This window comes from Natator depressus, chromosome 17 (assembly GCF_965152275.1).
Source record: "Natator depressus isolate rNatDep1 chromosome 17, rNatDep2.hap1, whole genome shotgun sequence".
Classification (NCBI taxonomy): domain Eukaryota; kingdom Metazoa; phylum Chordata; order Testudines; family Cheloniidae; genus Natator; species Natator depressus.
The window spans coordinates 25308943-25325501 of NC_134250.1; the positions used below are offsets into that span (position 1 = coordinate 25308943).

At 56.8% G+C, this 16559-nt stretch overlaps 1 protein-coding gene across 1 annotated transcript in view; it reads right to left on the reverse strand.

Moving 5' to 3' along the window:
- Positions 1-2327: 2327 nt before the first annotated feature.
- MLXIPL (MLX interacting protein like) overlaps positions 2328-16559 on the reverse strand; it is a 54624-nt gene continuing 40392 nt past the window's right edge. The window contains exons 11-18 of the mRNA XM_074974433.1: positions 14781-14802; positions 13132-13306; positions 11131-11243; positions 10747-10866; positions 10124-10251; positions 8881-9004; positions 4944-5073; positions 2328-4000 (exon numbers count right to left, since the gene is read on the reverse strand). Of these exons, the coding sequence (XP_074830534.1) occupies positions 3879-4000; positions 4944-5073; positions 8881-9004; positions 10124-10251; positions 10747-10866; positions 11131-11243; positions 13132-13306; positions 14781-14802 (934 nt within the window). The 3' untranslated portion in view covers positions 2328-3878. The remainder of the gene's footprint in view (positions 4001-4943; positions 5074-8880; positions 9005-10123; positions 10252-10746; positions 10867-11130; positions 11244-13131; positions 13307-14780; positions 14803-16559) is intronic.

The window sequence follows — 16559 nt, forward strand, 5'->3', positions numbered from 1 at the left end:
GTCCACATGATATTGGAATCCATCTTAAACCTGGTGCTTTTCCATTTAGAAGGAGGGGTGGGGACCCAGAGAGACCAAGGATTCCTGCCTTGTGCCAAAGCTATAAAAGGGGGTGGAGTAGGACAAAGCGGTGCCAGTCATGAAAAAGCCCCTGCTTTTCACCTAAGATGCCTGCTGGAACTAACAAGGACTGTACCAGGGGACAGGATTAGGCCCAGACTAGGAAGGAGTCTGGTCTGTGAAAGAAGGTTATTGGAACATCTCTGAGGGTGAGATTTACCTGTATTCAGTTTTTTAATGTAGACGGAAAAAGAAAAGGCGGACTTGGGGCACCTTAGAGACTAACCAATTTATTTGAGCATAAGCTTTCGTGAGCTACAGCTCACTTCATCGGATGTAGATGCTTAGACTTGCGTGTTTTTGCTTTATTTTGCTTGGTGACTTACTTTGTTCTGTCTGTTATCATTTGAAACCACTTAAATCCTACTTTTTGTACTTAATAAAATCACTTTTGTTTATTAACAAACCCAGAGTAAGTGATTAATACCTGGGGGAGCAAACAGCTGTGCATATCTCTCTATCAGTGTTATAGAGGGTGGACAATTCATGAGTTTACCCTGAATAAGCTTTATACAGAGTAAAACAGATTTATTTGGGGTTTGGATCCTACTGGGAACTGGGTGTCTGGGTGCTGGAGATAGGTAACCTGCTGAGTGGTTTTCAATTAAAGCCTGCAGCTTTGGGGGCGTGGTTCAGACCTGGGTCTGTGTTGCACCAGGGTAGCGTGTCTTGCTCAACAAGGCAGGGTTCTGGAGAGTCCCAAGCCATCAGGGAAAATGGGTTCAGAGGTAATTTCATTATGTCAGGTGACAGTCCCACGCGGGGTCTCTGTGACCGAGCCCATCACACCCACCCCGGGCTGTTCTCAGGAGACGCCATGGGGAAACACCAACCCTGTAGGCAGCAGTGCCAAGCAAGGGGAGCTCTGGGGGCTCCAGCACGGGCGTGGTGAGTGTGGGAAGGAGGCATGGGGAGGAAAAGGCACAGTCCAGGAAGGAGGGTGCAGGGGTGCATCACTACTGGCAGAAATGGCTCTGCTCTGGTGAGTGGCTTCCCCATCCTACTGCCCCACGTGTGGCCTGTGTCCCTGGCTCCTCCTCTCCCAGAGCTGCTATTATTATTATTATTCCCTGTAGTTGGACTTTCTCCTTTTTTGTCATTCCTTCGCACCTTATATAATATGGGATCATTTCCCCTGCTTCTTACACAGGTTGTGGCTCTAGCTCTTGGACCAGCAGGTTGTATGCAGGCACAGTGTGCCCTTGTTGCCAAGAAGGCCAGTGGCATTTTGGGATGTATAAGTAGGGGCATTGCCAGCAGATCGAGGGACATGATCGTTCCCCTCTATTCAACACTGGTGAGGCCTCATCTGGAGTACTGTGTCCAGTTTTGGGCCCCACATTACAAGAAGGATGTGGAAAAATTGGAAAGAGTCCAGCGGAGGGCAACAAAAATGATTAGGGGACTGGAACAGATGAGTTATGAGAAGAGGCTGAGGGAACTGGGGATGTTTAGTCTGTGGAAGAGAAGAATGAGGGGGGATTTGATAGCTGCTTTCAACTACCTGAAAGGGGGTTCCAAAGAGGATGGCTCTAGACTGTTCTCAGTGGTAGAAGAGGACAGGACAAGGAGTAATGGTCTCAAGTTGCAATGGGGGAGATTTAGGTTGGATATTAGGAAAAACTTTTTCACTAGGAGGGTGGTGAAACACTGGAATGCGTTACCTAGGGAGGTGGTGGAATCTTCTTCCTTAGAATTTTTTAAGGTCAGGCTTGATAAAGCCCTGGCTGGGATGATTTAGTTGGTGTTGGTCCTGCTTTGAGCAGGGGGTTGGACTAGATGACCTCCTGAGGTCCCTTCCATCCCTGATATTCTATGATTCTATGACAGCAGATGGAGACACCTGCATAGTCATAAGCACCTGAAATCTGCCTGGGGCTGGTGCAGGGCTACTATGCACGCTCCTTTGCAAATCATCTATTCACAGTATGTTCCACTTGGAGTATTACAGAGCCCAGGGAAAAGAGGAATCCTTTGTTGTGGGCTTTTGGCAGCAGGAGCCCCGTTGCTCAGTTCTGTGTATTTTTCCAGAGGCAGCAACAGGGTGAGAAATGCTGAAAAACTTAAGAAACACACCACCAAAATGGGAAGGAACAAAGTCTCTTTATCACAAAGGATCTGCCATTGCTTACAGAGCCAGGGCATGCAGCATGGGATATAGGAACAGGACATTCCTTTGGCAACACGACATCAGACAACATTCATGGGAAAACTCCTGCATTCTAGAACATCCTAAAATTAAAAGACAAAGAACCTTTGCTTGGGAAACACCCATGAAGGGGAAATCCAGCAGCTGCCTTTGAGCTACTGTTCCAGACATGAGAGACAAGAAGACACGTTGCTCACATTACAGGAAAAGGAGCGAAAGGGCAACAAAATGCAGCAGAAGACAACCGAGCAGCCTAATTATTCAGCTTAGCACAACAACAATATGACCAAGAGCTTTCTGTTGATTTGTACAGTATTCTCCACTCCAGAAGCCAGCTTCTGAGTTCAAATTGGACTGAAAGGGAGGTGGGGATTGACCAGATGTGACCAGAACAACCACTGCTTAGAATTTAACACCCACCAGCCAGAGTAGCTCAGACCTAATGTGGACATGGGAGCTATTAACAATGGGCTGGAGACTAAAGCAAACACACACAGAGTCTGGATAGAGTTGGTTATCCAGAGTCTAGGCCCTCCCATACTGAACAGAAGCAGCCATATTTGTGAAGATAAGCCTTGGGCAGTGAGAGATGCTGACCTTCTCATGGGGCATCCTCCATGGAACCACGAAGAACTTCATGCACTAGCCTCATCATCGGCAACTCTCCAAGGGCCCTTCCATCCCTAGGGCCAGTGGGGGATGAGGCACTAGCATCTTGCTGCTGAGGTGGGCTTTTCTGCAGCTCTTGTGGTCTCTCTGTCCCTTGATCTCTGGGGATGCAGTACCAGGTTCCAATGCTTGCTTCAGAAGATGAGGCTTCAGGAAGACTGAAGGCCCAAATCTTTTTCCTCAGGAACCAGAGGCAGTCGAGTAATTCCCTCCCATGGTCAGCGGTTGCTGCCTCTAGAGCTGAGCAGTGAGTAGGGGAAGGTGCTCTCCTCTCAGTGGGCACCCTGGGCTCCTCTGAGCTCCTTGGGGCCCTGCTCTCACTGGTCATCATCATAGCTTGTCGCTCCAAAACTGCAGCCAAGACCTGCTCTTCTCACTAATCTCAAATAGTTCCTTGGGAGTACAGGATGTTGCTGGGGCACTCCATCAGGCAGTGTTCAAATGTTTGCCTAAGCTCTCCACGTTCACATCTGGGGTCATCCCTCAGCTTCCACTTGGTGATAGTCACCAGCCTTTGCCACTCCGCCTCTTGTTCAAGTTAGAGTACACCAGTGTTTTTGTTCGAGGTCAGCACCTGGAGGGAGTTGTTGTGAAGGAACCAGGTTCTCCAAGACCGTCAGCATTTCCCATCATTTTGTTACTCTGTAGCCTTGCACGGTGCTATTTTCAGGTAAGGAATTTTCCGAGGGAAAGTTCTTCTGGACGTCAGCATCTTGGGTGGTGGAACGTGTCCATGCAGCAGGTGTCCTGGATCATGCACTGATTTTGTCTCTCCTTTTGCTGATGGCCTCCCGCCGCATGGATGGGGGTGCAGTCCCCGGGAGGCAGGATGGCGATGGCGGGACCAAGACTGCAATAGGAGACTCTTGCTGGTGAAGGTGAGTGGTTGTTCTGCAGAAATGAAGCATCTTACCATGTGTGAAGGGCCCCTCCCTTGTAACTAGGAGGAGTTGTTGCTGCGGTCTGTCCCCATCACGGCCTGGGTGGCCTGCTCGGGTACGCATGCCGGGTCGGTCAGGATGGAGGTGGAAATGCTCAGCTGGCGGAGAGAGCTCAGGACAGCTGCGGAGACCAAACCAAATGGGACAAGTCAGTGTTCTCTGCTGATAGGCTCTGAGCTGCTTCAGGCAGTCTGTCTGCTCACCACAGGGCCCGCCGTGCCAGCCATCTAGCCCATACCCCAGCTCTCACACTGGCCTGGGCCAACTGCTGCACAGGAAGATCCCTGTTAATGGGCAGCTATGGCATAACCTGTCCCATGGGAGGTGTCCTCCCAACCCCTGGCAGGGCTTAAATCCTGTCCCGTGTACTCATGGCTCGTCTCATTATCTGCACCTTTGTCCAATCCCCTATTGAATCCTGCTAAGCTTGGCCTTGGGGAGCTCATGTGGAAGGGAATTCCACAGGCTAATTGTGTGATGTGAAAAGTATTGCTCCTCCCTCTGGGTTTGCAATGTGCAGCCTTTCCCTTTGCCCACAGTATGAGACTGGAAAACCATTGATGTCTCTGTGCCATAGCTGCAGACCAGGAGACTGTACATCCAACAAGCCAGTCTTCCCTTCCCATCCTTCCAATCCTGACCTTGCTCCCGGAACCACATCCCAGTGTGGCGGGTCCCTGCCGCTGAACCCCAGCTAGAGTAGAGATTGAACCTCCCTCTGACCAAGCTCAGGAGCCGGAGAACCAGGGCCGAATGGAGCTAGGAAGTGAATCCCTTGCTGACCCCAAGGAAGGGGGGAAGAGCATTGCCAGAGCAGCTTTGGGCAGCCCCAGAGCTGGCCCTGAGAGCACCACTCCTCCAAGACAGCATCCCCCTCCCCCCCATGCAAGCACAGCCCCCTCACATGTCCCCCTCACAATGCAGTTCTCCTGACCATGGCACTTAGCCGACCTCCCACCCAGCTCAGGCACGAACAGCAGGGGCTGCAAGCTAGGAGCAGATGGCAGGCAGGGCCAGCCCCCGCCTTCTCCAGGGCAGGCAAGGGACGAAGTGGGACTACGTACTGGGCCGAAGTGCTGGGAGGGAGCAATACTGGTCCAGCCAGGCTAGTGATGTCTGGCTGAGGCTGTCCATGCTGGCTGTGGAGACCATGCCATTGAAGGACTCAAACAGAGGCCGGATGATGATGCTGAACTGATGCGAACAGAGCAGTTAAGGACTCCCCATCACAAGGCAGAACTGACTGACCAGCCCCCATGTCCCTCCCTCTGCTGCTGCCCCTTTCCTGCTGGCTCCTGGCACTTGGGGAGTGACATGGCAGGCTGCAGAGTTAGTGCCACCCTGTGTGGTGCCAGACCAGGCCAGGGCTCATCTTGGGGGCAGGAACATGAGCTCTAAGCCCACAGCATCCTGCTGGGAACAAGAACAGGTGTCCTGAGACCAACACCCGGGGGGGTGGGGGGGAACTACAGGGGATGTGGATACCAAGAGTTGGGCGGGGGGGTCAGGTGATACCCTGTACCCCATGTTCACCACTTGTGTTCTGATACATTTTGTACAAAACATGCAGTGCAAGGTATCATTTGAAAACTCAGGATCTACTGACTATTGCTGTCCTGTTAAAATGTGTATCGTCATTGTGGAGCGAGGCATGAGATTTTGCTGTATGTTTGTTACTGAAAAACACTGTGAGTCTGAAGAATGCCCACAGACTAGGTCCTTCGGAAGTAACGAAAGGGCTGTAAACAAAGGCCTTGCATGTCATCCCTGAAGACACTTCAAACATCAAGAACACAGATGGTGTCAGCAAGAAATTTACACTTTACCTGAAAGGGGCTTCAAATCTCATGTACACCAAACTGATGGTCTGCACCCCAGCTGGGGGTGGGTGTTCCTCAGAGAGGAGGAGGGTATAAAATAAGACAATGGCTTCCCCATTACCTTTCCTCTCTCACCTCCACACATGGAAGCCAGATTGTTTGAAAGAGCGAGAGGGATCATTGAAGGGCGGAGGGGTCATAGGCACCGACTCCCTGGGTGCTCTGGGGCGGGAGCAGTGACGGGGCAGCCCCTCCACCAGAACCTCCCACCCCAGCGCCTCCTGCCCACCGGCCAGCCTGTCCCTCAGCGTCTCCCGCTCCCTCCCAGGCCTCCCGCCCGCCGGCCGGCCTGTCCCTCAGCGCCTCTCCCGCCCGCCGGCCCCTCAGCGCCTCCCCTGCCCTCCCGCCCGCCGGCCGGTCCCTCAGCGCCTCCCGCCCCCTCCCAGGCCTCCCGCCCGCCCGCCTGTCCCTCAGCGCCTCCCGCTCCCTCCCAGGCCTCCCGCCCGCCTGTCCCTCAGCGCCTCCCGCTCCCTCCCAGGCCTCCCGCTCTCCGGCCGGCTGGTCCCTCAGCGCCTCCCGCCCCCTCCCAGGCCTCCCGCCCGCCCGCCCGCCGGTCCCTCAGCGCCTCCCGCTCCCTCCCAGGCCTCCCGCCCGCCTGTCCCTCAGCGCCTCCCGCTCCCTCCCAGGCCTCCCGCTCTCCGGCCGGCTGGTCCCTCAGCGCCTCCCGCCCCCTCCCAGGCCTCCCGCCCGCCCGCCCGCCGGTCCCTCAGCGCCTCCCGTTCCCTCCCAGGCCTCCCGCCCTCCGGCCGGCCTGTCCCTCAGCGTCTCCCGCTCCCTCCCAGGCCTCCCGCCCGCCGGCCGGCCTGTCCCTCAGCACCTCTCCCGCCCGCCGGCCGGTCCCTCAGCGCCTCCCGCCCCCTCCCAGGCCTCCCACCCGCCCGCCTGTCCCTCAGCGCCTCCCGCTCCCTCCCAGGCCTCCCGCCCGCCAGCCGGCCTGTCCCTCAGCGCCTCCCCCGCCGGCCGGTCCCTCAGCGTCTCCCGCTCCCTCCCAGGCCTCCCGTCCGCCGCGGATCAGCCGTTGGGCGGTGTCAGGCTCGGCAGGCGTTGGGGGGGGTGGAACTGGGCACAGGTGGCAACTTTTTTCTGCGCCGGTGGGTGCTCGCCCCCCCCCCCCCGCTGTCCCTATTGGACCCCTCCCCCAATCCCCTCCCCGGCCCCGCCTCCTCCCCCGAGCCTGCCGCGTTCCTCCCCCCAGGCCTGCCGCGCGCTCGCGGGAGGGGGCAGAGGTGAGCTGGGCGGGGGGGAGCTCAGCACCCACCAATGTTTCCCCCGGGTGCTCCAGCCCCCGAGCACCCACGGAGTCGGCACAGAGGGAACTGGGTGGGGTGAGGGCAGGAAGCGATGGGGCGGCCAGAGGCGGGAAGAAGCAGGGCGAGGGCGGAGGCTTGGGGGAAGGATTGGAGGGGGGGGGGCCTGGGCGGAGCCAGGGAGAGCCCCACCCCCACAGATTAGAAACTGGGCGCCCCTGGCAGGATTGTCCCAGGCTGAGAGGAACCAGCCTGTGACACGTGTCGCAGTTTACGGCGGGACAAGCGGGTTTGCTTTTCGCTCTCTCGGCAGGGCCGGATTAAGGCTTAGGGGCCGCGGCTCCGCACTGCGGGGCCCTGCAGGCAGATGCGGCCGCTGCGTCTTCCATTCGGCCCGCGGGAGTCTCCGCGCTGGCTGGAGCCGCGAGCGCCCGCTCATCGCTACGTCCCTGCGGCCCCTAAGCGAGGGGCGTCCGGGGAATCTCTGCGCCCTGCCCCCGCCCCCAGCACTGGCTCTGCAGCGCCCACTGGCCTGGTAGCGCAGCCGAGGGGAGCTGCGTGGGGCGCCAGCGGGCACGGGCAGCGTGGCCTGGCCCCCTCTGCGAAGGGGCCAGACATGCCGGACATCTCGGGGAGCAGAGCAGTGCGGAGCCCGGACGGGCAGGGATCCTGCCTTAGCCCTGCTGCACCGCCGACCAGGAGCCGCCCAAGCTGAGCGCCTCCCGGCCAGAGCCTAGATCCCACACCCCCTCCTGCAGCCGAACCCCCTACCCCAGCCTGGAACCCCCGCCGGCACCCAAACTCCCTCCCAGAACCTGCACCATGAACCTCCTGCTGAACCCCAACCCCCATCCCATCCCTGGCTCTACTCCAGAGCCCACCCCCCTTAGAGCTGCACCCCCTCCTGCACCCCAACCCCCTGCCCCAGCCCTGAGCCCACTCCCCCACTCCAAACCCCCAGGGGCCCCACAAAATCTAATAGCCCTGGGCCCACAGGAGGATTAATCCAGTCCTGACTATTAGCTTACATTGGTCAAGGGGGTCTTGAGCAGTGCGAGATGTACATTTCTGAGGTGCAACGCTGGGGCTGGGGGATTTGCCGGTGTCATCCTATATACAGTTAATGAGTGGCTGTGAGAGCATTCATGTAATTTGCTGGGTGTGCCTTCACATGCTTTTGGCTGTGTGAGTAGAGCCTGGATGGGCTGCTTTTCATTAGCAGAGCAGTGTAAGAGACACCCTGGGCTGGAGCAGTAAGGGCCTCATCCTCCCTGATTGAACTAACCTCGTTATCCCTAGCCTGATTCTTGCATATTTACACCTGCCTCTGGGAATTTCCACTACATGCATCTGACGAAGTGGGTGTTCACCCACGAAAGCTTATGCTCCAATACGTCTGTTAGTCTATCAGGTGCCACAGGACTCTGCAGCTTTTAAGGGGACACTGCTGTTCAAAAGTCCAGCTTGGACCCTAGGGGATGTCACCGGGGCTGCAGAGGGGATCTGGAGACTAGCATAGGGGAGTGGGCTTCAAAGTCTTGAAAACCTCCAGCTGGCTCCAGGGAGCAGGCTGATACCTGTGGTCCCAGTGCGTGAGCGGGGCACAGAAAGGTGGGGTGCGTGAGCGGTGCATAGAAGCCAGGGACTCAGAGCCATTTTCTAACACCCAGGCTCTAGCAGGCACAGGGAACACAGGGCCCTGGTGTCTCCCCTCTAGAAGTGACGGAAGAGGGGAGGAGCTGTGAGGTGTCTGCCTCCAGGAGGCTGTCACCAGGGTAACATCTTTGTCCCTCCTCAGCACCCTAAGAAGCTGCAGGGACCCCACGTGTTTGGGCAGGGGGCAGCGGGGTGGGGCGCCCATCACCAAAGGATACAACCCAGAACTTCCAGTTCTGCAGCGTGCAGGAGCGGACGTACTCGTCAAACATGTCACGCATCTGGTCGAAGCGCTGGCGGGTGATGGGCACTCCTGTAGCAGGCAGCTGCTGCTGGCACAGGCTGCAGGGGCACAAGAAGATGGTGCCTGTCTGCCTCGGTTGACAGGCACACACACAGAGAGATCGGCACTGGGGAGAACAGTCAATGTCCCGCCCCAGGCCTAGCTCTCCAGCCACCCTCACCCCCTGCTGCGCTCCAGCCTCGTCCAGGAAGGACGCTGTGGCAGGGAGCGATTGACTGGCACTGTGCCCTAGGCATGGCCGAGCTGATCACCAGCGATTAGCGATTCCATGGCTGATGGTCACCTGGGGAAAGCCCCACTTCTGAGATGTGTCAGCAAGAAGTGGTGGTGGGCAGCACCCCCATTCCTGTGGCAGCAGGCGGCTCCTTCCCACCTCCCCGGCACTTTCTCCCGCTGAGGGCTGCCCCATACTGATGGCCATGCCAGGCTCTCTAAGAGGTGCCAGGTTCCTGGTGCCACCCTCCACCTGGCGGGGGGGGGGGGAGGGGGCTAATGCCTGCATCCGGGTGAACCTGGCTGGGGCCCACCCATTGCTCCCCTTCCTGTACCTGCCTGTGCACAGCATCCTGCTCTCATCCTGCCCCTGGTACCTGGGGCCCCCTGGGGTGGGCTGGTCAGGCTCCTCGGTTCCCCTCGGGGGGGGGATGATCCTTCCCAAGGCCCCTGTGTGTGGGCTCCAGATTCTGCCCTCTCTGGAAGGGCTGGCTCCCAGGGCCGTAGCAGAGGCAGCACCAAGCCCATTTCCTGCAGCCCCAGCCTCCCAGCATGACTACGTGGGGCATTTACAATCGAACCGGAGCGAATGCATTACAAACATAGTGGGAAACCTCCTCCCACATGACTGATGTGCCGTCGCTTCTGGGGTGGAACACAGCAGCTGCTGAGAGCACACACAGCACAGCAACACTGCACCGCCAGCTTCACAGGAAGGGCCCCCTTTTAGATGTGACATCTCATTCAGCAGACAGCAGCCTAGTACCCCTTTGCATCATGCTAGGGGATTAAGTTCAGCACTGACAAGGGAAGAGCACCCTTGACTGAGTGGTCACCCTTTGCAGCACACTCCTCGTCCGCTCCCCTCCCCAGCATGGCTCCCTGCCCCTCTCTGCCCTTCCCGTTCCTTGGCCTGGCTCCCCTCCCTTCTCCCCCTATCCTACTTGATGGTTGTGTTGAGCTCCTCAATCTGCTCCCGCAACCGCTGCGTCTCATCCTGCAGGGCGGCCCTCTCCTGCTGCAACTTGTAGATGTACTCTGCTGTCTTCTGCAGCGTGGTGGCCTTGCTGACCTGAGGGGCCAGATGTGGGGGCTGAGTGATGCTGATCTCCTGTGGCTGTCTCTCAGCCCCCTCCCACCGCTCTGCCTCCCAGGAGGAAGGAGCTGCCCAGCAGGGTGCTGGGCCTTTCAGGGTTTTGGGGAAACATGGCCTCGCCCAGCCACCCCTACAGGGTCTCCGAGACCTAGGTGGTTGGACAGCACAGAAAGCCCCATTCCATGATGGGAAGGCCAAGGGACAGTCTATAGCTGTGGAAAGGGGCTGAGGGGAGCGGTTGGCTGGGGGCCTAGAGCTGCAGGGACACACAAGAGCTGCCTGGCCAGGGCAGAGCTGAATCACTGATGCAGCCCGAGCCTGGCACTCCCACTCCCAGCTCTGGGGACTCTCCCGGGGGGCTGGAGCACCACGGTTAGGAGAGGTTTGGTACTTTGGGCACTGGGTGTCCCCTGGGGAGCTACCAGTCCTGCCCTCAGTGCCCACTTTGGGGTTTGCTCCCCTCTCACTCACCTTGATGCTGGGCTGGGCACTCAAGGTGCTCACCAGCCCGTGGAGGGTGTCAAAGCCCAGCTTGATGTTGAAGCGTCTCTTCTGCTCGGCGGAGATGTGCGTGATGCGGCGGCTCTCTGTCTGCAGGGCAGGGGCAGAATCAGGCACCCCAAGGGGTGTGGGGGAGACCCCCAGAACCCCCAACCTGAGCCAAGGCCAGGACAGACCCATAGATGTCGCAACAGGGGGAGCGGGTGCGATGCGATGGGAGCACAAGGGGTGTGAAGCAGGGCAATGTGGAGCCCTGAAGGGGCGGGGAGGAGAGGGCTGTGCCTGTCGGGTGGGCAGAGAGGAGACACCCCCAGGGAGGGGCTGTCCCCCTGGGAGCCCTGGCTTGTTGTGTACCTTGCTGGACTCCGGCCTGCCCTGGCTGGGGGTGGAGTGATGCGGTGAGATCCTGGCAGTCAGCACCCCGACCGGCACCGGGGAGACTCGTCCGGGCTTCGGCCAGTCACTGGCTGGAAGATAAAACGAGACTGTTGGGCGGGGCTGAGTGGGCAGCGCCTACTGGCTCCAGGACCTGCCCCAGTGCAGGGGCTGAGACTGGGGGCATGACTGCCTAGGCTGGGTCCTGCGAGCCTCCCGCACAGGCAGGCTCAGTCCAAATGGCTCAGGGTCCCGTCCCACTGCGCAACAGAGACAGAAGGACAGGTGCCCTGGAGCAGACCGAGAGCCCCACTCGTGCAGCAGCCCGGCACTGACTGGCCAATGCCAGGGGCTTCAGGGAAAGGGATCACCTCCCCATAATACACCACACTGAGCAAGGTGGAGCTGGGGATGGGAGGCATTGCTTCCTGACCATGCAGTGATAGAGCAGTCTGTGCCCTGAAGCAAGGAGATGATGGCCCTTGACACTGATCCCAGACACTGTCCCTGCCAATCCTAGCCTCACTCAAGTCACAGTCTAATCACTGCTGAATCTCACAAAGCCATGCGCCTCCATAATGTCCTGCAGCAGTGAGTCCCACAGATTATACACTGCATCCAAAGAAAGGAGTCATTCTATCCATTCTATGGTGCCTCCTAGGTTCACCACGAGTCCCCGTGTTCCCATATTGGGGTGTGTGTGAATTCATTCCTCTCTCCATACCTCTGTCAAAGCTCCCCGTGCTCCTTTCTGATCCCAACAGGCCTTGTCTTTGACATGCTAACAGCACCGTATCCATCGGTAGTGCTTTCCATCAGAGGAACCTCAGTGCTTTTACCGACTCTTCTCAATCCCACCAGGAGGCAGGCATGAGCTATTCTCATTAGACAAGTTAAGTGATTGACCCAAGTTCACACAGCAGGTCAGTAGCAGAGCTGGGAGAGATCCTACGAGCCCTGATGCTAACCAGTAGTGGTGCCCCTAGTACTTTTCATTGCTCCTTTCTGTTCTCGCTGTGATGGGTGATCCATTGTGGGCACAGGATCCCAGCAGGGGTGGGAGTGGGAAGATCACCACGAATTTCAGAGCTGCTTGAAAAATGCCTGTTATGTTCCCTGAGAAATTTTGAACTTTTGGGGGGTTTTTTCCCCCAAAACTTTCAGCAAAAAATGTGGATTTTCAAAGAAAACCTGAAACCACCTAAAAAGGTTTGTTTTAAAAAATAATATTTCAGGCAAACGTTTTTGGTTTTTGAAAACTAAACATTGAATTACTTTTTCCAAAAAAACACACATTTTAACTCGATATTTTTACTGAAAGAATAGTGATTTCTTTTTTTTTTCCATTGTAAAAGCAGAACCTTTCAAGCAGAAGGAAGAGTTACTGCAAACATTTTCCATTTGGTGAAAGGCATATTTTTTGCAGAAAAAATATTGAGAAAAAGACTCCAACCAGCTGCCCTGGGTTGCCCTGCTGGCGACCGACCCTCCAGCATTTGGCACCAGTTCCCCCTGGAACTGCCCACTGACCTTGCATGCAGTTGCCCACCAGGACCCTGTCAGCTAAGTCAAGCCGATTCAGGTTGTCTGCATGGTTCTGCCACTCTAGGGCAGCAGTATGGCAGCAAGGCTGGCTCTGGTGTCGTGTCCCTGGTGTGGCTCCGTGTCCTGGCTTTTCTGGGTCTCTCTTTTCTCACCTGCCTGCCTAGTCTCTGCTAACCCCAATCTCTCTGTATTGTCAACACCCACCCATCCATCTCCTGGGTTAATAAACAGAACTGAGGGGTGGGGTGGATCTTCAAGAGGATCTCAGGGGGGCAGCACCAGCAACCTGCTCAGCTCTGACTCTGGTGATGCAGGGGGGAGCCTTCTTCAGCTGGATTTCCCCCACTGAAAGGTTGCTGAGCCTGCATGACCTACAAGGGCGTATGCTCTGTCTGGTAATCAAAGAGAAGTTGTCAAAGACGCCGCACTGCTCACCACAGGCCGACGGGGGGGAGAGCTGCTCCGTCTTGGGGACGAGCAGGGATCCTGGCTGTGCCACAGCCAGTGTGATGGGGACAGACTGGGAAGGGCTGGAGCCAGGAGACAGCCCCGGACTCAGCTGGGCCATGCGGGGCAGGAAGTCAGAGGGGACTTCAGCAAGGCCCCCTTCCTGCGAAGAGAGAAGCCAGAGAGAAGGAGTTTGCACTTTGGGCTCCCTGGCTGAAAGTCTCAGGCCTGCGACCCACGAGGCCAAGGGCGAAAAGGGGCCAGGGCTTTTCCCCAACCAGCACACAGGAGACAGTCTTTGAAGTACCTACAGCAGCTTGACTCTTGTAGATAAGGAGAGCTGGTCACTGCCCGTGAGGCTCATGGCCAAACTAGACCTACTCCATGAAGGGGATGGGGAGAAGGAAGGGCCCCCAACTCCTCACAAGGCTACAGCAACATGGCATGAGCCCTGGGGCTCCCAGGGACTGGACAAAGATCAGGCCCTGAGAACCCCATGTTCGGAAAGCTGACTGTGTGCTGGGCTGGTGGTTGGGCACTGCATAACTGGTGCTGCTGGGGGAGCCCTCTCCAGGGGAGCAGCGCCATGTGAGATGGCCCCCATGGGCGGCCAAGGGACCCTTTGCCAACCCTGAGCCAGGCAGGGGGAAACGGGATTTTCTTTAACCTGAGGAAATGCTCTCCACTTGGAAATACAGGGCATAAAATACCATCCTGAGTGCCCCCCGAGCTCTGCCAGTGCCCCTCACTCCTGGGCTGTACACCCCGGGTTTGTCCAGTCCCCAGTGCTCCCCAAGCTCTGCTGATACCCCTCGCTCCTGCCCTGACACACCCCATGCTTGTCCATCCCCAATGTCCCGCCAGCTCTGCCGATGCCCCTCACTCCTGCCCTGACCCACCCCCTGCTTGTCCAGCCCCAATTCCCCCCAGCTCCACCAATGCCCCTCGCTCCTGCCCTGATGGTGTCACCGGGCGCTTTGGTTTCCTCGATCATGGAATCCTGTTGTGAGAAGAAGGGCTGCTGAGCAGAGATGGGGGTCCACCTGTCTTGGAAGGGGAAGAGTGTCTTCAGACGCAGACTGGCTAAACTAGTGAGGGTGCTTTAAACTAGGTCCAACAGGGGTAGCAGACAAAAGCCCACAGGTAAATCTAGAACAAAGAGACTTGGGTGAAGCATCTGAATCTGGGGGGGAACATGGGAAATCACAGCATGGACAAAGGAGAGACCAGAGGGAATATAGAGGGGAAATGTAATAAACATGTCCATTGTCTGTATACTAATGCAAGAAGTATGGGGAATAAACAGGAAGAACTAGAAATACTAGTGAATAATCATAAATAGAACAGAACTGGCATCACAGAAACTTGGTGGCATCAATCACATGACTGGAATACTGGTATAGAAGGGTACAGCTTGTTCAGGAAGGCCAGGCAGGAGAGGAGTAGTTGCCTTGTATATCAAAGATATCTACACTTGCACTGAGACTGCGACAACAGTGGGAGGCAGACCTGTTGAAAGTCTCCGAGAAAGGATAAAAGGGGTAAAAAACAAGGGTGATGTCATGGTAAGGAGTCTACCTGGAAGAAGAGGTGGATGACACTGTTTTTTAGACAACTAATAGAATCATCCAAAGCACAGGACTTGGTGGTGATGGGGGACTTCAGCTACTCAGATATCTGTTGGGAAAATAACACAGCAGGGCACAGATTATCCAATGGGTTCTTGGGATGCATTGGAGACAACTTTTTATTAGAGAAGGTGGAGAAAGCGACTAGGGGAGAGGCTGTTCTGGATTTGATTCTGACAAACAAGGAGGAACTAGCTGAGAATCTGAAGGTGGAAGGCAGCTTGGGTGAAGGTGACCATAAAATGACAGAGTTCGTGGTTCTAAGGCAGAGGTGGGCAAACTACGGCCTGTGGGCCACATCCGGCCCGCAGGACCCTCCTGCCCAGCCCCTGAGCTCCTGGCCCAGGAGGCTTGCCCCCGGCCCCTCCCCCGCTGTCCCCCCTCCCCCTCAGCTCACTGCGCTGCCCGATGCTCCGGGGGAGGGGGGCTGCAGAGCCCAGCCTGACCCGGTCTCTGTGCCATGCAGCACGGCTGCCTGACCCGGTCTCTGGGCTGTGCAGTGCGTGGCTGGCTGCAGCTGGGTAGCGCGGCTGCCTGTCCGGGTGCAGCCACATCACCAGCCACCGGTGCTCCATGGTAAGGGGGCAGGGAGTGGGGGAGGGGAGTTGGCTAGGGGTCAGGGGAGTTCGGGGTGGTGGTCAGGGGGCGGGGGTGTGAATAGGGGTCAGGGCTGTCAGAGGGCAGGGAACAGGGTGGTTGAATGGGGGCACGGGTCCTGGGGGTGGCAGTAAGGAAGGAGGGGGGGTTGGATGGGGCGGTCAGGGGCGGAGGTTCCAGGGACGGTCAAGGAGAAGGGGTGGTTGGATGGGGCAGGGGTCCTGGGGGGCAGTCAGGAAGGAGAGGGGAGTTGGATGGGGTGGCGGGGGGCAGTTAGGGGTGGGGGGTCTGGGGCAGTCAGGGGACAGAGAGTGGGGGGTGGATGGGGCAGGGGTCCCCGGGGGGCCGTCAGGGAACAGGGGAGTTGGATGGGGCAGGAGTCCCAGGGGGCCGTCAGAGGGCGAGAAGCACGGGGGGTCGGATAGGGGGCAGGGGCCAGGCCATGCCTGGCTGTTTGGAGAGGCACAGCCTCCCCTAACCGGCACTCCATACAGTTTCAAAAAAAGAAAAGGAGGACTTGTGGCACCTTAGAGACTAACCAATTTATTTGAGCATAAGCTTTCGTGAGCTACAGCTCACTTCATCGGATACATTCAGTGGAAAATGAATGATGAAATCCGATGAAGTGAGCTGTAGCTCACGAAAGCTTATGCTCAAATAAATTGGTTAGTCTCTAAGGTGCCACTAGTACTCCTTTTCTTTTTGCGAATACAGACTAACACGGCTGCTACTCTGAAACCATACAATTTCAGAAACCCGATGAGGCCCTCAGGCCAAAAAGTTTGCCCGTCCCTGTTCTAAGGAATGGTGGGAGGGAGAACAGCTGAATAAAGACAATGGACTTCAAGAAGGCAGACTTTACCAGACTCAGAGAACTGGTAGGTAAGATCCCATGGGAAGCCAGTCTAAGAGAAAAAAGAGGTCAGGAGAGTTCGCTGTTTTTCAAAGGGACATCATTAAGGTCACAAGAGCAAACTATTCCACTGCGTAGGAAAGATAGGAAGTATGATAAGAGGCCACCCTGGCTTAACCAGGAGATCTGCAATGACCTGAAACTCAAAAAAGTGTCATACAAGAAGTGGAAACTCGGTAAAATTACAAAGGATGAATATAAACAAACAACACAAGCATATAGGGACAACATTAGAAAGGCCAAGGCACAAAATAAGACTAAACTAGCTAGGGATATAA